Source organism: Corvus kubaryi, unplaced genomic scaffold (assembly GCF_017639235.1).
Source record: "Corvus kubaryi isolate FWS band 111438036 unplaced genomic scaffold, C.kubaryi_AGA036_p1.0 37265, whole genome shotgun sequence".
NCBI classification, from domain to species: domain Eukaryota; kingdom Metazoa; phylum Chordata; class Aves; order Passeriformes; family Corvidae; genus Corvus; species Corvus kubaryi.
The window spans coordinates 2,783,501-2,805,306 of NW_024581080.1; the positions used below are offsets into that span (position 1 = coordinate 2,783,501).

The 21,806-nt window shown below is 56.4% G+C and overlaps 3 protein-coding genes across 7 annotated transcripts; all 3 read right to left on the bottom strand.

Moving 5' to 3' along the window:
- Positions 1-503: 503 nt before the first annotated feature.
- Positions 504-13,537, bottom strand: RAB11FIP1 (RAB11 family interacting protein 1). Of its 2 annotated transcripts, XM_042024880.1 has the most exons (6): positions 13,160-13,537; positions 9,798-10,240; positions 8,817-9,609; positions 5,586-7,868; positions 4,390-4,495; positions 504-3,500 (listed from the first exon to the last, which is right to left on the bottom strand). In XM_042024880.1, exons 1-6 carry the CDS (start codon positions 13,480-13,482, stop codon positions 3,282-3,284), a joined length of 4,167 nt encoding a protein of 1,388 aa, XP_041880814.1. In that variant the 5' UTR covers positions 13,483-13,537; the 3' UTR covers positions 504-3,281. The 2 variants fall into 2 exon arrangements, with proteins under 2 accessions (XP_041880814.1, XP_041880815.1); XM_042024881.1 differs by lacking the exon at positions 5,586-7,868 and having other exon boundaries at positions 13,160-13,527.
- Positions 13,538-14,996: 1,459 nt separating this feature from the next.
- On the bottom strand, positions 14,997-16,868 carry LOC121663058 (nucleoplasmin-like). Its single transcript, XM_042024886.1, has 5 exons — positions 16,541-16,868; positions 16,243-16,325; positions 16,041-16,160; positions 15,856-15,949; positions 14,997-15,546 (listed from the first exon to the last, which is right to left on the bottom strand). The coding sequence occupies exons 1-5, from the start codon at positions 16,602-16,604 to the stop codon at positions 15,461-15,463; spliced, it is 447 nt and encodes a 148-aa protein (XP_041880820.1). The 5' UTR covers positions 16,605-16,868; the 3' UTR covers positions 14,997-15,460.
- Positions 16,869-17,365: 497 nt separating this feature from the next.
- On the bottom strand, positions 17,366-20,757 carry ADRB3 (adrenoceptor beta 3). Of its 4 annotated transcripts, none has more exons than XR_006015515.1 (3): positions 19,430-20,757; positions 18,345-18,528; positions 17,366-18,122 (listed from the first exon to the last, which is right to left on the bottom strand). XR_006015515.1 is itself a non-coding variant. In XM_042024885.1 (2 exons), exon 1 carries the CDS (start codon positions 20,690-20,692, stop codon positions 19,430-19,432), a length of 1,263 nt encoding a protein of 420 aa, XP_041880819.1. In that variant the 5' UTR covers positions 20,693-20,757; the 3' UTR covers positions 17,366-18,528. The 4 variants fall into 4 exon arrangements, 2 of the variants coding, with proteins under 2 accessions (XP_041880819.1, XP_041880818.1); XR_006015514.1 differs by having other exon boundaries at positions 19,434-20,756; XM_042024885.1 differs by having other exon boundaries at positions 17,366-18,528.
- Between the last annotated feature and the right edge of the window lie 1,049 nt (positions 20,758-21,806).

The window sequence follows — 21,806 nt, forward strand, 5'->3', positions numbered from 1 at the left end:
GGCACCGAGGGGACAGCGCGTCCTCCTCGGCGGGGAACCGCACATCAGCCCGGCTCGGGGGCCCCCGGCGCCTGTCGCCGCGGAGGATCAGGGCGGCAACCGCGCTCAGGGCTCCTGCAGCCAAGGCAGGCTGGAGGCGGAGTGGCCCCGCCTGCGGGAGGCTGATTGCCTCCTCCGCCTCCTCCTCCTCCTTCCATCATCCCCGCAATCTGAGGCCAGTGTTGCCATCAGGGACCAGCGCCGGGGTCACTTCGCTGCGGGCCGAGAATGTTTCACACGGTCACTGTTTGTGCTTTACAGAAACTCTCGATTCTGCAGATGCGGACGAGCCCGTCCGTCAGGTTTCCCCACCCTGCGAGGTGCTCACCAGGAAGTTCCTGCATGGGTCGCTGCAGGGATGAAACCAGCCCCAAAATAGCTGGAGGATGAGCGGAGCTGGTCACAAGGAGGGGACGAGGCCCTTTTGAAACTATTTCAGAACAAAGACACAGTGATCAGAACACTGGATTTAAGGTATTTTTATTTTAGTGTTCCGTAAAACCAAAAGGTGTTTAAAAACAAACAGTACCTGGGCTAAAAGCAGAGAGTACAAACAGGGAACATGCACTCAGATCCTTCAATAATAAAACAATATATTTGATTCTTAAGGCCCTTGAGGATGTAAAATGGCAGTCCCCCCACACTGAAGGAAGGCTTTAACAAGTATTGCCAATAAAAACGAGGTATGAGGGTTGTGCAATGCTTTTGGAGCTGGGGAAGTCAAGGACTGTGACCCCCCTGTGGCCCCCCCAGCGCTGGGTCTGCTCGGGAAGAGGCTCCACAGCTGCAGCCACTGGAGAGAACAACCCCAGGACAAGAGCCTTGCACAGCTCGGGGTCCATCCCAACAGACACGGCTGGAGCTGGCAGAAAAAGGCTGCCAGGGGAGGGTGTTAGAGGTTTTAAGGCTTCATCTCTGCTACAAGCACACGTTATTGCTTTGGTTCTGTGCAGTGGCGATGCACACGAGGCCAGTTCCGTGAGACCCAGGCTCCAAAAGCGTCGCACACCCCGAGGTGCCGCCAGCAGCCGTCGGACCCGGACTGTCCTAGAGCGAGCCCAGTCCTGCTCCCCTGTGCCCAGGTACAGTGACCAGTAACACCAGTGTGGGTTTCTCACCCGCTGAGTCGCTGTTCCAGGGCACAACAGGGTTTCCTCTCTGACCCAGAACATCGGAAAGCTGCGGAATAAAGTCTAAAATACAAATTTATCAGTGAGGTACAGGATCCTCTGTCCAGAGATCCCCCGAGGCACAAGGAGGAAACAAATCAATCCTTCATCTTCCTCACTCGGGAAGGCACAAGAAGCAGCAGCAGCAGTTTCAGCAAGGCCAAGCAGCACCACTCAGGATTTCACCACCACCACCACCAGGGCCGCCTGCATTTCGGACCCTTCGTTCAGAGCAGAGGGGACAGGAGAAAAGAGAGAATGCCTCCACTGCTCAAATAACACTAAAATGAGATAAAAGTACCTGAAGTCTTGGAAGACTCTCAACTCCTAAGGCTTGTTTGAGGTCAGCCTGCCCCTGAGGGACAGCTCTGCCAGAAAAGCTCTGGACTTTGGTAGCAGGTCAGTTTACAGGAATAAAAATGTCATTAACAGCATTTTTTTGATTTTTCTAATAAATGTTTACATCTCCGTGAAAATATATTAAACTGCTCTTTGCTACAAAAATACAGTATTGAGGTCTCCAGTCGCTTCCAGTGGTTTATGACAATTGTAAGCAGACTGCTCACAGGGTGAGAGTCCATCCAGCTGCTCCAGTCCCTCCATAAAGTGCTTTGCTGTAGGAAAACTGAGTTGGAACTCACCCCTGAGCCAGAAGTGACCCAATAAAACTTCCAAAGGTAGGAGTGTTTATTTCCACAGAACTCAGGCTGGAAAGCTTTAAGCTTTGGTCCTCATGAAGCTTTGGTCCTTTGCTTCCACTCTGTTGGTATTCCAACTTCCTTCTAAGCCTTTTATGGACTCTCCCTACCCTGGTAAATCCCAGAGGTGCAAAAAGGCATCTGATTTTTTTTTAGATCTTTGCCAAGAGCTCACCAAAACAAAACCCCATGTAGTTTTCAGTGGGGGAAGCCGTGGTGGCTGCTCACCAGCAAAGAGCTGTTCCCGCTGTCTGACGGGATGGGGAGGAGAAATCCCTGAATCCACTGAGACCCTACCAAAGGTATCGATTCTCCAGCAACACCAGCACCCCTCAGCTACACGAGGTTTTCCTCCCACTGTGAGCAGCCAGCCCCAAGGAGCCAGAGCAGATGGGAGCCCCAGTGCTCCCTCCCCTCTCTGGGCTGTGCAAGGAATGACAGAAAAAAGCACTGCAAGACTGATCACCTTTGGAGGGCATTCAAGGTGAGCCCCAGCTCCAAAATCCAAGGGGTTTATATTTAATGAATTCAATGTAAAAGGGAAACGGTCACAGAACTCCCACACGGCACAAGATGTGAGACCCAGGCCTGCTGCAGAGCACCGAGCAGAGCCAGGGGGCCTTTGCCTCCTCTGAACGACCTCCAAAGCAGAAATTTTAAGACACCAAGAGAACAACTTCTGATTTAAAATGTACCTTTGGCCCAAATTCATTGATGCCATTTCTATGGTAGAAACGTACCGTGAACCTCAACGTCTCCTACTCCAAAAAACCTGTAAACTTGCCCTTGGAGAACTCTTGGGAATGTCCACTTGATGAGATGAACTGAGATTTGGTCAACTTATGGTCAACATTCAGGGCATTAATTCCTTTTAAATTACAGCCCAGGTCTGAAGCTGGGACATCTTTGGACTTCTCCAGTGTAGTTAATTATTACTGTAGAAGCAATCAAATCCTCAAGCTCTACTGTACAAGGATTTATATTGCACTACAACTTCAGATGTGGAAAGAAAAGTAACTGATCTATCAAAGCTGCTACAAAACAAAACCAGTTAAAAACATCTTCCTAAAGGATCATCAGCGCCTTGCTGGGAAGCAAAACACATCAAAAACCCTCCTCCTTCACATCACAACCAGCCTTTGGATTAATGCCTGATCTTCCCAAATAATGGGAAGAAAACAAAAAATAAATATGATAAGGCAACTTCATTACAACACCTGATGGAACTATTAATCAATCTGAGAGTTGCTCAAGGCAGAAACAGGAAAAAGGTCATTTTCTGTGGGCAGCACAACCGGTACCACCTGCTCCACACCAGCTCCTCACACTCCTCTGGTGGGAATTCAGTCCTTGTTCACCGACATCCCGAGACCCTTCACATCTTCCCAGCCTTTTTGTTCCCAGACATGGAAACACGGAGGATGTTTGGGGTTTCTTCCATGACTCTGACAAGCAGGTTGTCGATGTAGTCCTCGAGCTCCCGCACTTGGAGGTCCTTCCTGGTAATGGTATCCTTCTGTTTCAGCACCAGCTGGATCAGCTCATCGTGTGTCAGCTGAGCATACGCATAGGCAGGGTCTGAGGGATCGTATTTCTTGGGGAGGGAGGGAGGGAAAGCAGGGTCAGTGCAGACACAGGGCATTCCAAAGCAGCAACAGAACACACAGAGCAGCACTGTGATAGCTGCTGCTTCAACAAACCTCCTAAAGCTTAAACCAGCTGCTTAAATACAGACTGGTAAAGCCAAATTAAGGTTAAACAGCAAGAAACACCCACCCAGGCCTTTGGTGTTTCCTCCTATTTCTTTGAAAAGTCTGTTTTTAACCCTTAAGGAACTTGAGAGGTACTGGGCAACTTCCGCTGATTCCTGCAGCTCCCAGAACACTGCCCAGGCAGGGAGTGTGAGCACAAGAGGCTCCTGTGGTGCATCACACAGTTTAGGTGGAACCAGAGCACCACGACACCCACTGCAAGTTTTCAACTCCCCTGAAACAGCAGCGTGTCAGTTTGAATCCCTTAACTCACATCCTCTCCCCTCACACCAGAAGGAGGCACTGCCATTATTTCAGTTCTAACTTCTCTATTTCCCCAAAAAAACCCCGAGGGACAATAAGGGGACCCGGGATTTTCCCTGCTGACCAGGGGATGCTCCCAGCCATTCAGATCAACGTGGCAGGTAAGCTATGCCTCAAGCCTGGAGGTCTCCTCTGAGGCCAGGATTATGCTGAAAGCTCCTCTCAGTCCCAGTGCTGGTCCCAACTGCACGACTACACTCCGAGGAAGTGGCTGTGCCTGAGAACCTCCTCCACAAAACACCAGCACCAACTCTATTAGAGACCAGTCTGCAAGAAAATGAGCATTTAAGGACTGTCCCCACACTTGGGAGCTGACCGAAAGAAAGTTCATGTCCCAGCTATCCGGAATACACAAACTCTTCAATTAAATCAAAGCTTAGGCAGTGGAAGTGCCACTTCCCTCCATACCTTCACACTCATTTCCAGCAGCTTTTCGTTCATGGTGCTGATGACATTCAGGTTCTTACTCTGAGGCTTGTTTGCCATGGCATTCATTGGCTTCACGGGATGGAGTCTGCAACAGGAAAAGAAATGTTTCTGTTGTTTATGCAGGACACGTAACACCAGCATGACACAGATCTTTACACTAAAACAAATACAGCAAGAAATTGGGGGAGATTCCCTCCCTGCTCTATCTCCTGAGAGAAAAGAGATTCAGCTTCAGGAAGACAAGGTATTTCTAAGCCACAGGGGTTTTGTAAGTATTTTCCAGTTCTCTACTATCTTTATTGACTTAAGGCATTGGAGATAAAGCAGCAGCAGGAAGGGAAATACATCCTGTGTGTGTCATGGAAGAAAAGCCGCGTCGGGCTACACGAGCAGACAGAGCACAGGGCAGCTACTCTGATCCCTCAGGCACTGGTATTTCAGCCCGACTTTCCTAATCAGAACATATTTGTGGTCTTACAACAGATCAAATACTTCTGCTATCCCAAGACAAGCATTAGGCCTTTTCCAGTCTGAACTGACACCACGAGCTGCGAAGAAGTGCTGTCGTTACTTGCCTGAGCAGGACTTACAACACCAATTTTAACACAGGAAGAAAATTTTACTTCTGTTTCAGCAAACACTGGCCCAGAGGTGTCCTAGATCCCAGGCAGAGTTGTGCAGGTGAAGTCTCAAGGGCTGAAAGGTCAGTGGCAGCACTCCCACACAGCAGGAGCTGCATCTTCAGGAGCAGCCTGAGCTGCATCACTTGTGGTGATCACGCTGAGGAGCCCAACTCAGCCAGGAAATGAAGCAGCCCCATTTATCAGGGTGACCATTCTCCCGTGTCTGACAAACAGCTCAATCCCAGTCCATTTTCCCAACTGGTATTCATGACTCTATTCCACCTGCCCTTTCCCTAATGGCTCCCCTAAGAGCTCTGATGAGCACCCACTCCGCTCAGCATCCTGAGGAGCTGCACAGATCCTCCTGGAGCCAGCAGCAACCCCACACTGGGGGACAGGACCCAGGCCCTGACAAATCCAGGCCCCGAAGGAAGTCAGGGCTGTTTGATCCCGGTCAGATCCAGCAGCTGCAGAGACAGATCTGCACCCACAAAGCAAAGCAAAGCTCACCCCTGCACAGAGGTACCTGCTGGGATCCCCACATGGTCTCACCTGTGCTTGGGAGACACGGTTTCACCACCCCATGGGGTTTGGTTAGGGAACGTTTCAGAGGGTGAAACCCGTGCCTGGAGAAGTTTCTTCTTGCCCGAATTTCCCGCTTTATCTGCGAAGCCCTCGGCTGCTGGCTTTTTCGGAGACTCTGCTCTACGATTTGGGGTGTCAGAGAGAAGGGAATGAGAGGAAGAGTAGGGCTGGCAAGGACTTGACAGGGAGGAAGAGGAAGCAGAAGGCTCAGAGAAGTCACACTCTGCACGCTCCTCAACACCTGCACTCCTTTCCAGCTCTTGTTTCTCAAAATGACCACTGCACTCCCTGGAATGAGACGTCACACCTAAGCCTGAGTCAGCTCCCTGGACACAGACCCTGGGAGCACCCACTCCAGCAGGCAGCACAGCTGAACTCCCTGGCTTACAGGCACCAGGAACAGCTCCTCCTCCTCCCAGAGCAGCCGGGATCACCAGGGCTGCAGCAGAGCTATCAGAGAGCTCTCTTTGTTCTCCGTGCAAAGGCGTCAGACCTCGGGGCTGCTCTCCAGTCTGTAAAGCACCTTTACCACCTGCAGTGACCCCACAGCCCTCCTGACAGTCCCCCAGCAGCTCGTCATCAGAGCCTCCCTCTGGGATCACTGGAAGATTGGCCAGTCTCGAGCCCCGGTCTCCGGGAACAGGAATGGCAGACTTGAGATTTGTGAGACTGACAGATAAATTGTCATCACCTTCCTCTTTTAAAGGCCTGTCACTGCTGTTACCTCTGGGTGTCACTGGAGGGGTGACAGTCTCCAAGGAGCCGCTTTGAGGGAGGCACCCACGAGCAGCTGAGGCTTCATCACCCAGTAACAGAAGCCCTGGTGTGGATTTCACACCATCACCTGAAGCAGGGACATCACCCCTTAGCTCAGCCTGGGAAATGGGTGGGCATTTCCTCAGCAGTGCAGCGAGCCGTGGGGCTGGCCTTGGTGGGACAAGGATCTCGCTGCCAGCCCCTCCTGTACCCGAGTCCCGAGGGGACACCGGGCAGGCTCTCTGGGTTGGTTTGACTGGAGAAAGTGACTCATTTCCAGCAAGTGGAGTTGCCTGGGGCTCTACCATGGGCACACATTCCACCCATTGATCTCCACCACAGCTCTCCTGCTTCTCCCTGAGCTCGCTCTCGGGGGACGGTGCCTGGTCAGCCTCTGGCACGAGGCTGTCACTGGACTTGGAGAGAGACACAAAACCTTTGTCACCCCTCGTGCAGGGCTCCGTGTTTACACCAGTGACCTCCACAGCTGTTCCATCCCTGCTCCAGGTGGGATGTGTGCTGTCACCAGAGAGCTCTGTCGATGGGTAACCCCCTGCTCCCAGCTCACCCCCAAACCCTGCTCCCTCTCCTGCTGCCCCTGAACCCGTCCGTAACCTTCCACTGGAACCCGAGTGCTGCTCTCCCCCTTCCTGCCCACCCAAACCTGCATCACCTGATGTAACACCCTGCCATCCACCAAGGACAAAGGACTTAGATTTCGCATTGCCTGGCTCACTGCTTTCCAAAGAATCCTCAGGCTGAAGCTGGGGAGAATCACAGTGCAGCTCTGGAGCCAGCCCAGGGGGGCCAGCAGGGGGGTCAGACAAGGTGCCAAGAGGGTCTGGCACAGCTGTGACATCCCTGGTTAAAGCCACATCCGAAGAGCCCCCTGAAGCACCAGGACCAGGGCGTCCTGCAGAGGAACAGTTCTCACCACCAGGAAGGCAGGAAGGGGAAGAACCAGCGACAGCCTGGGAACCTGGCACTGGCTGTCCCCCACGCTTGGACACGAAGGGATTATTGTCATTGAAATGACAGCCAGAGGGGACAGAAGGTGTGGGTGGGCCAGAGAGACCCCGGGAAGCCTCTGTGTCAGAGCCCTCGGGACCTTGCCCCCAGTCAGCAGCAAAAGGATTATTGCCCCTAGCAGAGACTGGCCCAGGACGAGGAGCTTTGGGAACAGACGCTGCAGGATGATGGGATGAAGGGAAACGGGTGATGCTGTTGGGATCCTGGGCTCTGGATGCCCTGTCCCACTCAGGAGTAAAGGGGTTCTTGTCATTCCAAAGCTCTGCAGCAAAAGCAGGAGCAGCGAGAGAGGCAGGAGAACTGGTGATGTTTTTAGAGTCTGGCACTTGGACTGTCTGCCCCACTTTAGAAATAAAAGGATTATTTGCACTGCTGATACAGTGCACAGAGAGAAAAGCAGGGAGAGGGTCAGGTGCAAGAGTAGGAAGTGTGGCTTTGGGTTCCTCCTCTGGAGACAGGCCCAGTCTGCAAAAAGGGACAAAAAACTCGGATGTCACTTGCAGATGCAACACGAGGCAGGAACAGACAAGCTTCAGCACCAGCCTCCATCAGCTCTGCCACTGGAGATGAACCATACTTTAAAGAGACCTCAGAGAGAGGTCCCCCTGTCTGCGAGACTTTATATCCTGAACTGCATCTTTACCAAGCACTGGACTTATGTCAGAACTCTTCTGCTGCAGAGCTTGGTTTTGCTGCTTTAAGCACCGTCTCTTTGCACCCCAAGCAGGTTTGTTAGTACGGAAAACACTGCACAGGCAAGAAATTTAAACTTGAGAAGCACTGAAAATGAGGAGTTAGGGACATACACAAAACACAGCCTTATTAGTAGGGCACACCTATATATATATATATATATATATATATATAATAAAACTCCAAACACAATTTATATATATGTGTGTATGAAGGAAAAAGGAGCAGAATTTCCAAAAAAGCCTTGTGTACAAATCCACACAAAATCCCTTTGTGCTGCTGTGAACGATGCCAAAAGCAGAAGGGCTCCAAGGGCTCCAAGGCTACCCTCTGGAAGACCACAGCCAAGTAGAGAAGAGGAAAGCAGAGATGTTAGAACGGGCATTTCAGACCCTGGGGAGGCTGCAGTCACACAGCTCAGACAGAGTTAGTTTGTGCAAGAGATCCAGCAAGAAAAATCACCCTACAGTACCTGCACAGGTGCCTGCACTAGAGAACCACTATTTCAGCATCACTTACAAGGAGCTCCCCATATCCATCTTTTTTTCACATTGAGAAAGAACCTGGGAGTTGTTATTTGCTATCAAAGCGCCCAACGCCAGCGTAAAACCTGCAGGTATGCACAGAGCAGCACCTGAGCTCAGGTGTGGCAGGACACAGCCCACTGCCACCTGCCACCACCACTGCCCCTCCTGCCCCCTGGCAGCAGCTGGGACTCACCTGGGTTTCACAGCTTTGGTCTTGGCTGGCGCAGCTTTCTCGGGTTTCCGTTCCTCCTCACGAGGGCTGAGCAGCTGCTTGGTTGTGACGGCGTCCTCCCCATGGTGAGCGTCTCCTGACGGGCTCCCTCCTCCCCCATCTGCTGGGGGTTCGGGGCATTTGGCCTCCTCTTCACTCTTCTCCTCTGGAATTGTGTTTTCCTCACTCTGCAGGGTCCTGTCGGGAATAATCTCAGCATCGCTGGGCTTCAGCGTTTCCTTCTTCCCAGTGACCAGGGAGAGCAAGGCAGACTTTTTGTGGTCTGGTTTTTTGGTCTCTCTAACAGCCTCGACGCTCGGTGGAACGCTGGTGTCCAGGTGCTCCTCGCTGCTGAGGAGTTTGTATGATGGCAAAGTCATGGATTTGAAGGTCTCCAAGGATGTGGACCCAGAGAAAGCCTGACCAGGAGAGGTTCTTCCCATCTCCTCAGGTGATTTAGTGGACCTGGAGGACAGGTTCTCCTCTGAGGCAAAGAGCTGCTTCCTCCTGAGGTTGTGAGGAGAGGGGGAGGAGGTTGGAGTCTTGTCCTTTGTCGTGGTCTCTTCCATATAAACGTGACTGCCATTGATGCACAGACTGGACTTGGAGACGGGATCGCTTTTGGATTTAAGGCCGCTGAACAAAGAGAGACCATCCTTTTTGGTGTGGTTAGTGGTTCCTTGGGTGAGCTGCCTACTGTCCAAAAACGCTGGTTTACGAGATTTGAACAGAGGAGAAGGAGCTGGCTTCTCTTCCAGGGCATTTTCAAAGGATCCTGGAAAAAAAAAACCAGGGAGAAATTCAAGATGCAAAAACAACCTTTTCCCTGACACTACTGACAGCCTCAGTACCAGGAGGGACTTCCTACAAATTTGTTCAGAAAGAAGAATTTAACGAGTGCTGTGGAAAGTGTGAACGACCCTTTGGAGGAAGGCTCTGTGCCCAGCGAGTGCCAATACTCACGTTCTGAGGTCGGAGAGGTCTCGGACTCCTCCTCGTCCCACTGCGGCTGGAAGTCGCTGGGCCGCAGCCGAACCCTCGGGGTGACGGGCTGCTGCGTGGGCAGCACCGACAGCGACTGCGACAGGGACGTCTTCTGCAGGCCGGGCTTGGAGAACAGCGCTTTGAACTTGGATTTCTTCTTCTCCTTCTCGACGGCCTCATCCTCGCTGTCAGCAGGGGAGTGGGTTGTGCTGGGGACGATCGCCGACGCCGTGTCCGAGAGGCCGCTGCTCCTCTTGCCCTTGAGCTTGTCTTTGAGCTTCCCAAAGGGAGAGCGGGGCTTGTCCTTCATGGACAGATCAAACATGCTGGCTGTCATGTTGCTCCTCATAAACTGGATATCCACCTCGATCTCCCCTCTCTCTTTTTCCTTCTTCCCCGGTTTGGAGCGAAGCTTGTACCACCTGCAGCAACAAGGAGGTTTCTTTTACCACCAGTAATTGAGAGCACAGAGGGTGCTTATGGCTGAAAAATCAAATCAGCCCACAGTGTAGGAAAAGAACACCCTTAATCTTATGACGACGTCATGGGCACAGCCCCAGGTGCCAAGGAAAACATTCCTTATCGTAAACAGAAAGTTATTTGTAAGATTTGATTTAAAACCCAGATCAGGAAGGGTTAAAAAAAAGGAGAAAAAACAGAAACACGACATGGAATTCCTGTATTTCAGCTCAGCCACTCTCCTCTGCCCTTTCATCTCTCCTCCTGACACTCGCAGAGGCCACGGCTTTGAAGTGGGAGCGAGAGCAGCAGCCTCGGAGCTGCACACGGTCCCACGCCCTCATACCTTTCATTCCAGCTCCTTAATACTCTTAAGCCAAGGAACCCCTAATCAGCACCAGAGAGCCAACCCAAGCCTTACAGACTGCGGGGGATTTCCACTCACCCCTCCAGGCTCGTGACTGGCACGCACCAGGAAGGGCATTGCTCAGACAGAGCCCTCTCCCTCCCCAAACACGGCTCCAGAATGTCAAGCTCTGTGTGAGGCGTGCCCAGGGCATCCCAAACCACAATCCCACCACCCACATGCCCTCAACCACCACTCAGTGACATTCAAACCACATTTGAGCCAGCAAAGAGAATTATCAGCACTGCACACCAGTATGGTTTTGTTTGTTGATGGAACTGCAGAATTCCCGACTCCACAGAACCCATAGGAAAGGCTGCCTGGAGACTGCTGGTTTCTTCCTCCTCACCAGCTGCAACGGGAAAATAAAGGAAGCAAACAGAGCATGCAAATGTGCCCTTGCCATCAAATTTGTGCTTCAACCTCCAAGGATGTACTGAGAGCAACAAATGAGAACAGGAAAAGGCAATTTGCTCCAGAGGAAATTCAAAACTAATGGGGATAACTGAAGGAGATGGATTCAGGAATCTGCTACAGACACTTCAGATGGAAATGTGGAAGAAATTCTTCCCTGTGAGGGTGCTGATCCTGGAGAAGCTGTGCCTGTCCTGTCCCTCAAAACGTTCAAGGGCAAGTTTGGAGCAATGGGTCTGGTGGAAGTTGTCCCTGCCTGAGGCAGGGGGTGGAACAAGATGAGCTTAAAGGTCCATTCTGGGATTCTCAATGAACGCTTGAGCTACAGTCAGACGCTCTGACCTGGAGTTAGAAGACACCCAGGGAAGGGGTTTTATCAGGAGACTGAGGCTTTGCCCAGTCCCTGAAGCTGCAGCAGCCTGGCAATTACAACCCCTTTAACACGAGCCAGCACTGGGCACTTTTGTTCCCAACCCGTGATTTCCAGGAGCATCCTGTGCTCGCAGGGCTTCGGTGCCACAATTGATCCCGTGTGCCCTGGGAGCCATGGGCAAACAATGTGTTCAGCAAAGGCAGCTCAGTCCCGGCTGAACACGGCACCCCTGGGGGCGGCTGGAAGGCAATCATGGACTGACAACCCCCCAGTCCACAAAAAATCTCATTAATGGCATTTATTGTGTTAGCGAGCACCTGTCAATCAACGTGCATCTATCTGCCAAATAAAACTAATCCTTTATGGCTACACATCACCATGGCAGCAAGAACAAAACAGGCTTCAAACCGGAAATCAAGGGCTGGAAACAACTGAAAATATGAGAAATTTCCCCAGGAGTACCAAAGCTGTGTTTTCATTTTTTCTCCCCCTCAATTTTCCTTTGCCCAGACACAAAGGAACGCGCTCGGGAGCCTGAGGCACCGGCCCTGAGCTCTGCTGACCAAGGGGCTCCGCAGTGTAAACACAGCAGTGTCTGACACAGCCTTAATGAACCCACGGCCTAATTAAGCCTTGACAAGCGGCTCCATCCCGGTGCTCAGGTGAGCCAGAGGAGGAAGGTGAGTCACCAGCACATTACAAGGCTGCTGACTCCCAGTAAAACCCCCGGGAACCACCCCCGGGTTTCACCGCCCCAGTGTTTATGTTCAAAGCAGCGAGTGTGACACAGAGCTGGTGCTGGGCAGGAACGTCCCGGCTCCGAGTCCTGCTGACAGCAGCGGGGTCAGTCCATGGAACACGGAATTATCCCCCTGACACGTGCTAAGCATTTATTAAGGAAAATAAATAAACGGCTGGCGGAGCCCAGGCTCATTCCCTGCTGGAAGGAGGCGGCATTCCGAGGACAGCAGGTTTCGGGGGTCAGGCTGGCTGTTTCCTCTGTACGGCGTCAGCACTCACACGGAAACATTTAAAAGTCAAACCCAAGGACCAGGCAGGACTGGCTGGAAAAGCTTTCTGCGGGCCTCCAGCTATGGGGGCTCACCCACACCAGGAGGGACCCTGCCCCGAGGGGTCACCCCGTGGGCACTTATGGGGCTTCAGGGGTCCCTGTGGGGAACAAGAGTCCCCACCACGACCCCCCCACTCCTCTGGGGCACAGGGTGACCCCCAGTCTGAGGGACACACAGATTCCCATGGGGGCACAGGGGTCTCCCACCAGATCCACACATGCCTGTGGCACACAGAGGTTTCCATGAGGAATAGGGACAGCCCATGGGGAACTGGGGCTCCTCACACAACTTCACACCCTTGAAGAGCACAGAGCCCCCTCTCAGCTTCCTCCCCAGCCCCCGTGGGGCACAGAAGCCCCCTCATCACTCTCCCTGACCTCCGAGGGGTGCACAGGTCCCCTCCAAACCTCTTCCTGGCCCTCGTGGGGCTGAGAGACCCCCCCCCCCCCAAAACCTCCTCTCCAGCCTCCGTAGGACCCACTCCATCCTTCTCCCCAGCTCCCGTGGGACACAGAAGCCCTCGCATCCCTCTCCCTGGTGCCGGTGGGGCGCTCAGGTTTCCCCCCAAACCTCTCCCCGGTCCCCACCGCACACTGAGGGTCCCCCCCGGTCGCACCTCGTGTGCCGCCGGTCGCCGTCGTCCCGCAGCGCCGCCAGATCCACCTCGGCGCGGCCCAGGAACTTGTCGGCGCCGGCCAGGGCGCGGTGCAGCACCGTGAGGCGCAGCGCGGCGGGGCGCGCCGGCAGCTCGAACGTGGCCTCCTCCCGCCACAGCGGCTCCCCCCGGCACCGCTCGGCCACCGACGTGCGGAACTTGTCGCGGCCCAGCGCCATCACCGCGTACGCGTCGCTGCCGCCCGCCGCCGCCTTGGCGCGGAGCCCCCGCGCCCGCAGCACCGTCACCCGCGCGTGGGTGGGCGCCCAGCCCGCGGCCGCCATGGCAGCGAGGGCAGCGGCGGCGCCGGGAGCGCGCCGGGAACGGCGGCGGCACCGGGCAGGCACCGGGGAGGCACCGAGGAGGCACCGGCCCGCCCCTCTCGCGAGAGCGCGGGGAGGGCGCGGCCTGCGGCGGGCGGGGCCCGGGCGCACAGGTGTGTGCAGGTGTGCATGAGGGGGTATACATGGGTGCACAGGTAAGTACACGTGTGTGCGAGGGTGTATACATGGGTGCACAGGTAAGTACACGTGTGTGCGAGGGTGTATACATGTGTGCACAGGTCTGTACAGGTGTGTGAGGGTGTATACATGTGTGCACAGGTGTGTGTGAGGGTGTATACATATATGCACAGGTGTACAGGTGTGTGCAAGGGTGTATACATGTGTGCACAGGTGTACAGGTGTGTGCATGAGGGTGTATACATGTGTGCACAGGTAAGTACACGTGCGTGCGAGGGTGTATACATGTGTGCACAGGTCTGTACAGGTGTGTGAGGGTGTATACATGCGTGCACAGGTGTGTGTGAGGGTGTATACATATATGCACAGGTGTACAGGTGTGTGCAAGGGTGTATACATGTGTGCACAGGTGTGCATGAGGGTGTATACATGCGTGTACAGGTGTGTGTGAGGGTGTATACATGTGTGCACAGGTGTACAGGTAAGTACAGGTGTGTGTGAGGGTGTATACATGTGTGTACAGGTGTGTGAGGGTGTATACCTGTGTGCACAGGTGTGCAGGTGTGCATGAGGGTGTATACATGCATGCACAGGTGTGTGTGAGGGTGTATACATGTGTGCACAGGTGTACATGTGCATGCAGGTGAGTACAGATGTGCACGGGTGTGTACAGGTGTAGGTACAGCTGTGTGTGGTTTGGTGCAGGGCTGTGTGCGGGCATTCCAGGCTGCACAGGTGCCTGTGAGAGCAGACAGGTGCACGTCCAGGTGTGGGGGTACAGTCTCTGGGGTGTACAGAGACTGTGAGGCCGAGGGGGTTGACGTGTGCTGGAAGCCCCTAGGTGAGCTGATGCAGCCACGCTTTCACCACACATCCCAACAGCTCCCTAAAAGCTCCACGATCCAAATTTGCATCAATTGGGTTTTTAGACCAACTTCCACACCCTGTCTGCTTCACCCCGGTGTCTGCAAGGGGTGTGCACACCCACCTCAGAGGTGGCACTCGGAGACAGACTTGGAATAAAGGCCTTTTGGTCAAACATTTGCTGCTGAATGCAAACCACACAACCAGCTAGACCCGCTCTTTTTTCTGCTCCAGGAGGGACTTCAGCAGCCCAGCATCAGCAGAGAAACAACTCCCCACACCCAATAAATAAATTCCCATTTGCCGGAACCTCCTCCCAAGCTACATCCTCAGATCCCACCTCAACTGGGGGAAGTTTTACTTATTTTAAGCTGTTGCCATTAACACAGTTATTATGTTATTTATCATGGTATAGGTGCGGAGACAGCAGAAGACGTAAATAATTAAAAGGTAGTTAAGGAAATGCTTCCTCCTGCCCTTTCTTTGCCCCTCAGATAACAGGGCCTCAACCAGGCACCCGAGGACCTCACTGGGGCCCTCACACCTGTGCTCACTGACTGAGTGCTCAAGTCTGTGCTGTTTAACCCTCACGGGATGAATCGGGTGCTTGTGGGGGAGCTGATGGGGTGCTCATGCATCAAATAATTGGTCACTTATGCACAAAAGGGCATTCCTGCATTTATTAATTGGAATTTGCCTGCACAAAAAGGCAGGAGAGGCTGAGCTGTGCCTGGGGGAGCTGAGGGGACCAGCCCAAGCAGGGGGAGGCACAAGCAGAGAGGAGACAAGGGGTGACACCCAAACCCGGGCAGTTTGTGTCCCTTTGCGAGGATCCACCGCCCTTGGCACAGGGCATTGGCAGCTCCCAGCACAGGCTGCTCCTACCACCACACCAGCTCCACTCCAGAGCCAAAGTCTTCTCCAGGCTGCCCCTGTCCTATGAAGCTCCATCATCGTCCTCATCACCCACATCTTCCTCCAAGAGCTCTTCCTCGTGGGTTTCAGACATGGCATCATCTTCCACTAGGGAGAGGAGAGGCAGGGCTGCAGCAGGGGTGGCCCTGGCCCGCCAAGAGGGGGTGAAGCCCCCCGGCTGCAAATCCCACCCCACACCGGGAGTGGGAACACTGCCACCCTCCCGCTCCATGGCAGCGGACCAGGAGCCGGCACTGACTTGTCCAGCCTGCAACTGCAAACAGGCGCTGATCCCCCCCGAGCAGCCCTCCCTCCATCCCCGGGGCAAAGCAGCGAGCACGAGCTACCAGCAGAGATGCTGGGGGACCCCGGAGCACCCCCGAGTGATCCCAGAGCCCACAGCTTGATGACACTCACGGGTGACGAGCTGCCCGCTGAGATAGACTGGCCCAGCTCCACACTGGAGCACGAAGGTGACGGGAGGGACGAGCTCCAGGCCTTTGAGGCTGATCTGCAAAGAGCCGGAGCTCAGAGACCCGCGGCCCCAGCCTGAGATGATGCCGTCACCCCTGGGCAGGGGCTGTGAGTGGGGCTGCCCTTACCATGGGGAGCAGCGAGCTCCGCAGCGCCGCGATGGGCACCGGCTTGTGCTCCCCGGAGGCGTTTTTGGAATCCACAGCCACCACATGCAGCTCGTCCCTGGCGTCAGCTCCCAGGCAGATCTGCAGGGCCGAGCAGAGAGCCCATGGCAGGGAGCCGCCGGCCCGAGCGCCAGCAGGTCCCGGGGCGGGGCTCGGCTCTCACCGTTCTCAGCAGCACCAGGTGATCCAAGAAGTCGTCATCCTCCTTCACCACGCAGCTCCGGGAGCCTGTGCCCAGCCGGCAGCCTGGGAAACACGGCGGGATCTGTGCACGCACAAGCTGCCCCCTCCCAAAAGCAAAGAAAGGTCCTCCCCCCCACCCCAAAACACAAGGGCGGCTTTCCTGGGTGCGCGCTCAGTGCAAAAGGGGCAGGCGCACCCAGCCTGGCTGCCCGCAGAGCGGAGCCACCATGCCCAGCTCACTCCCACCAGGTCTCGTCCTGGGGCTCACAGCTCCGTACCCCACAGCGCAGCCACGGGCCGATCCTCTGACAGTGACCGGGAGAAATCAAACGAGCTGTTCATCCTCCGCAGCAAATCCAACACCAGAGACAGCAGCACCCACCGAGCAACGAGCCCCTGCCCTCTCACCGACTGCTAATAAAGGAAAGAGGGGTCCCGGGAGGTGCAGGTTGGGAATGCACTGCAGGTGTGGGGGGGTGGAGGTGGCATCAAAGCACCCACCACCCCCTCACACCCCCAGCAGCACCTACAGCCCACCTGAGCACACTTTAGCTTGATTAGAGACGAGGCCACCAGCCCTGGCAGTGAGACCACCGGTCCCTGGGACCCCTGTTCCCTGGGCCAGCCCCACCCTACCCTCCACTGCTTGGGAAGTTACTCATTAGCTGCTGGGATCGGGGACGAGCCCCCCGAGTGTCACTGGACAGGGATCTGAGGCTCTGAATTGGGAACACTCCCCGAGCTGCATTTTCTCTCTTTATTTAGTTATTTCATCACTGCGGGGTGTTAAAAGCAAAACACTAAGGAAGGATCCCAGCAGGGCAGACCCTGCAGCATCCCAGGTCCTGTTCCTGTGCAGCAGCTGGGATTCCCCTGCACCAGAAGGTGGCACTTGGCACCTCTGACAGTTCAGCCTGCCCTTTTGGGGTGTGGGAACATGTGGCAGGCCTTAGGGGCTAGCACCAAGGCACACCCAGCGCCCGGCTTTTCTCCAGTAGCCACAGCCCCGGGAGGGGGAATGGACCCCCCGAACCTCAGGCAGGCACCCAGGAACAGCACATGGAGCAGCACCCTCTGCTCGGGACAGATTTGGAGGCACCACAGAGATTCGGAGGTTTATTTCACACAGCAGGAGGGACAAAAACCAGGACAAAAACTGTACAGTCACTGCACATACTGACACCAACTTAGGCCCAAAGGTGCTGCGTGGCAGCGCGGTGTGGGCAGAGCACGTCTGCACATGTGTGAGATGAGAATCCACCTCCCGTCCCTGAGCGGCACGGACACAGACATCTGTCCCAAACGAGAGGGAGAAACTGCCAGAGACCTGACAAGACCGTAATTCCCTGGCTTTGGAAGTCCTCCAGGCTCGGAGCTCCCCTCATTCCTCTGAGCTTTTCCTTTGCTGAAGGCATCACTGCAGCTCCTGGAATTGCACCCACCCCTGGAATGCAGCAGCTGGGGCAGGGATGGAAATCCTGGGAAGGGCTTGAGCGTGCAGGAGGCTCTTCTCTCCTTCTCAACAGACGGTCCAAAACTGGCCAAGCCTGGGACGACAGGGTCCTTCGTCCTTCAAGAAAACAGAGCTGGCGGTCTCCACATCCCACTGCCAGCCAGGAACACCCCAGATGGGAGTTTGTTCCCTGTCCGCACATCCCTGAGGCTGTGCTGCCCCTTGGCGAGCAGCTCCAGAGCTTTTCCCCAGCTCCAGGTCTCCAGCACCAACGGCACGAAGGAGCTGGTGCTGTCCCAAAACCACCAGCATTCCCAAGGGAGATCCTCCTCCTCTCTGGGTCAGTGTGTGCACTGGAGGGTCCTGCCAGCACCGGCACCCCTGGTGCTGCTTCTCCAACCCTGGCCCTGCAAGAAGAGGGTGGGAGGTGACACAGTGTCACCCAGCAGGCTCAGCTGGGGACAGGGACCCGCAGCCACCGCCCCGGCAGGCACAGAAGGGATCCAGGAGCACCATGCACAAGGTGTGGAGCTCCAGTGAGCCACCGAGGCAGCAGCCCAAGGAGGGTTAAAGCTCTCGGGGCAGCGGGGAGGTGTCGGCAGCTGTAACCGGGCTGACACCGGACTCACGTGCCCGAACCCGGGCAGCAGCCTGGGGCTGGCCACGGGCTGTGGTCCCCGGGGAAGGCGGCGGCCAGCGCGGGCAGAGGAGAGGCCGGAGGGATGATGACCCGGCCGGGAAACACTCTCCTCCCAGCTCTCGGCTGCTCCCAGTCAGTCGGACGGACCCGCGGGCGTCTCTCCGCCAGCAAACCTGAAAGAGGGGAGCACAGGGGGTGAGAGGCCAGATCCTCCCACCATTCACCGCCCCGTGTTCCCAGCACGGGTGAATCCTTCACAGGGAATACCTCTGGCACCTCTATCTGGCTGCCCGCGCAGTCTGGCAGGAAACCTCTCCTCCCCTCAGCCGTCAGGAGGGAAACGCGGTTAAAACCCACAGTAACCAGAGTAACTCCAATTTTGTCATACTAATAAAAAAACCTCAGTGTGGAAAAAGCCCACCCTACAATTTGGAGGTGTAAATCGGTGTCAGGGTGCCGGCAGGGCAGAGCCACAGCATGGGCGTCCCCTGCCACCCCTGCCAGCCCCCTGCACCCTGTGGGCTGCTAGCTCCGGGAGCGCATTTCCCATCACGGGACGGAGCAGGATGAAATTAATTCCTTTCCCAGATTTACACCGCTGGAGGGCAAAGCAACCTGCTGAGCCCGGACTGGTGACGGCAGCCGCAGTGCCTCGCTCCGGAGGGGGTCCCCGCGTTTTCCTTCTTTAGCAGCACAAAGTGGGACCGGCAGGAGAAGGGGGAATCCCAGGCTTTGGGACACATTCCTGCTCAGCTGGTTTGCTTCACCACCCGTGTTTCCTTTACCCAGGAACAGCAGACCCGGTCCTGGCGGGCTGGAGTGGGACTGGTTGCGACCCCAATTTTGCAGCCCAGTGGAGGGGCCAGAGTTTTAGGGGAACATAAAGGAAGAGGGCGGTGGTTCCCAGTTCCACACCCCAGAGCCTCTGCCATGCACCTCGGAGTCTGCCTGCTCCCCCAGCTCTGAACTCCGCTGTCGGAGCACCGTCCCACCACTGACACCCCCCCCCCCCCCCAGGCACACCCCAAAGGGCTGGACCCCCCTAGCCCCTCCCGAGCAAATGCCTACAGGTACCTACTCATCAGGCTGTGAGCACAGTGCGGGCTGCGCGCCCTGCAGCCGGGACTCGCCCAGGGGCCGCTGCCGGTGGCCACTGCCCTGGGGCAGAGGAGTCTCCTCTGTTCCGCTGCCGCTGCCCCGAGCCTCGCCGTCCTCCCCGGGGCGCCCGGGGGCCGCCTTGCTGTCCTCTGCAGGGCCCCCCTGAGGGCTGAAGGCACAGGGACAGCGCTGCAGGTCCTGTGAGACGGCGTGGAGCCGGCGGTCGGCACGGCGTGGGCAGCACAGCAGCTTGCGGAAGGCGTTCCTGAAGTCGGGGCTGCGGCAGTAGATGATGGGGTTGAAGGCTGAGTTGATGTAGCCCAGCCAGTTGAGGAAGAGAAAGAGCTGGTCTGGCACCAGTGACCGGCAGAAGACCTTGATGATGTTGGCCACAAAGAAGGGCAGCCAGCAGAGGGTGAAGATGCCCATGATGATGCCCAGGGTCTTGAGTGCCTTGTGCTCCTTGATGGCCAGCAGACGGGAGGGCCGCCTGCGCCGGCTGCTCCTGGACGTGGGGCTGGGGGGCTCCTGCAGGAACCTCACCTTGTCCTTGCCGATGAGCTGGACGTGCCGCGTAGCCACGGCAAAGACTCGGACATAGACGAAGATCATGACGAGCAGGGGCACGTAGAAGGAGATGGTGGAGGAGATGATGGCGTAGGTCATGTTGGTGACAAAGTCGCAGCAGCGCGGGTCGTCGTAGCAGCGCGCCGCCTGCTCGTCTGCCCCGTCCCGCCACCAGTGGTTCATGATGGGCAGGAAGGAGATGAAGGCAGAGATGGCCCACACCAGGCACACCACAGCCCGTGCCCGGCCCTTGGTCACCAGCGCCTCGTACTGCAGCGGGAAGGTGATGGCGAGGTAGCGATCCACGGCGATGGCACACAGCGTCTCGATGCTGGCCGTGACACACAGCACGTCCAGCGAGGTCCACAGCTCGCACACCATCGTGCCGTAGGGCCAGTGGCCGCTCAGCAGGATGGTGGCCCCTGGTGGCACCACCAGCAAGCCCATGATGAGGTCGGCGCACGCCAGCGAGGTGATGAAGACGTTGGTCATGGTCTGCAGCCGCGGCGTCTTGGCGATGGCCACGATCACCAGCAAGTTACCGGCCACGATGACCAGGACAGTGAGGCTGATGGCGGTCCCCAACAGCCACTGCCGGCCCAGGCTGCCGGCCCCGCTGCAGTTCCCGGAGCCCCCCCAGGCGCTGCCGTTGCCCGCGGGGAGGGGGCTCATCTCGCCCCGCGCCCGCCGTGCGCTACCCGCCGCGCTCCCGGCGCAGCCCTTGGGGCGGACCGGCGGGGCCGGGTCCCCTCCGCGCCGGAGGAGGAGCCTTTAAAGGCGCGGGGCGGCCCCGGGCTGCCCGCTCCGGAGGGCGAGGGAAGGGGAGCGGGCGGCGGCACCTCCTCCCCCGGACGCGCTGCTCCGGCCCGCCCCGCTCCCCTCGGCATCCCCGCCGGGCGCCTCAGCCCCTCGCCGTGCGCCCCTCGCCGTGCGCCCCTCGCCGTGCGCCCCTCGCCGTGCCCTCCCGCCCTTCTCCGTGCTCTCCATCCCCTCACTGTGCCCTCCAGCCCCTCTCCGTGTCCCCAGTCCCACACACCTGTCCCTGTTCTCCACGCACCCTGCACCCTGCCGTGCACACCATTCCCGCACTGTCCCCTGGTCCTTCCCTGTGGACCCTCACTCCTTTGTGCCACCCTCACCGTGCCCGTCCCCATGTGTCCCTCTCCGTGCACCCCTCGCTGTGCTCAGACTCTCCCTGGGCAGGACAGACTGTCCCTGGTGGGGACAGTGACACCCCTGTCATCCCCCTGCCCCAACATCAGCACAGGGCTGGCAAGGCGACACCCCGCTTCCAAAGATGACACCCAGGGCCACAGTCACCATTTCACTTCCATATTTATTGCCTGAACCTCCTTCCCAGTGAATGGGGGAGACCTTTCTTGCTCCCCCTCCTGAATTTGGGTGGGTGCTGGTGTTTGGAGACCCCCACCCGCACTTCCTGCCCCTCTCCCTTGGCACTGGGGAACCACCCAATCTCTGGAGGGCTCCACAGCCCATCGCTGTTCCCAGGGCCCCTGGGCAGACTCCAGAGTGGATCATCTTTCCCTATCAGTTATTTATACAAATACTGGAACTTCTAAGACAGACAGTCTCCAAATGTGGCAGTTTGAAGTTTCAGCCAAATGGGGGAATGTTGACAAAGACGGAAAAAATATGTGTAAAAATGATCTGGTTGGCATTTCTTCCCATTCATGAGCTATGAAAGCAGAGTCCTGGTTTTATGAGCTTGATCTTTACAAGGCTGTTTTGGATTTTGTAAGCCCTCAGCCAAGGGCTTGATCCAATC

What these genes read in the sequence shown, in the direction of transcription:
- RAB11FIP1 (XM_042024880.1), bottom strand. Translation starts at nt 13,482, where the DNA reads ATGGCGGCCGCGGGCTGGGCGCCCACCCACGCGCGGGTGACGGTGCTG. An exon ending in GGCGACCGGCGGCACACGAG is followed by an intron (nt 10,241 to 13,159) that starts GTGCGACCGGGG and finishes TTGTTGCTGCAG; the next exon opens with GTGGTACAAGCTTCGCTCCA. An exon ending in TGCTGGAAATGAGTGTGAAG is followed by an intron (nt 3,501 to 4,389) that starts GTATGGAGGGAA and finishes TCCCTCCCCAAG; the next exon opens with AAATACGATCCCTCAGACCC.
- LOC121663058 (XM_042024886.1), bottom strand. Translation starts at nt 16,604, where the DNA reads ATGAACAGCTCGTTTGATTTCTCCCGGTCACTGTCAGAGGATCGGCCC. An exon ending in GCCCGTGGCTGCGCTGTGGG is followed by an intron (nt 16,326 to 16,540) that starts GTACGGAGCTGT and finishes CGTGTTTCCCAG; the next exon opens with GCTGCCGGCTGGGCACAGGC. An exon ending in GGAGCTCGCTGCTCCCCATG is followed by an intron (nt 15,950 to 16,040) that starts GTAAGGGCAGCC and finishes GGCTCTTTGCAG; the next exon opens with ATCAGCCTCAAAGGCCTGGA.
- ADRB3 (XM_042024884.1), bottom strand. Translation starts at nt 20,692, where the DNA reads ATGAGCCCCCTCCCCGCGGGCAACGGCAGCGCCTGGGGGGGCTCCGGG. An exon ending in CTGTGCTCACAGCCTGATGA is followed by an intron (nt 18,529 to 19,433) that starts GTAGGTACCTGT and finishes CCCCTCTTTCAG; the next exon opens with GTTTGCTGGCGGAGAGACGC.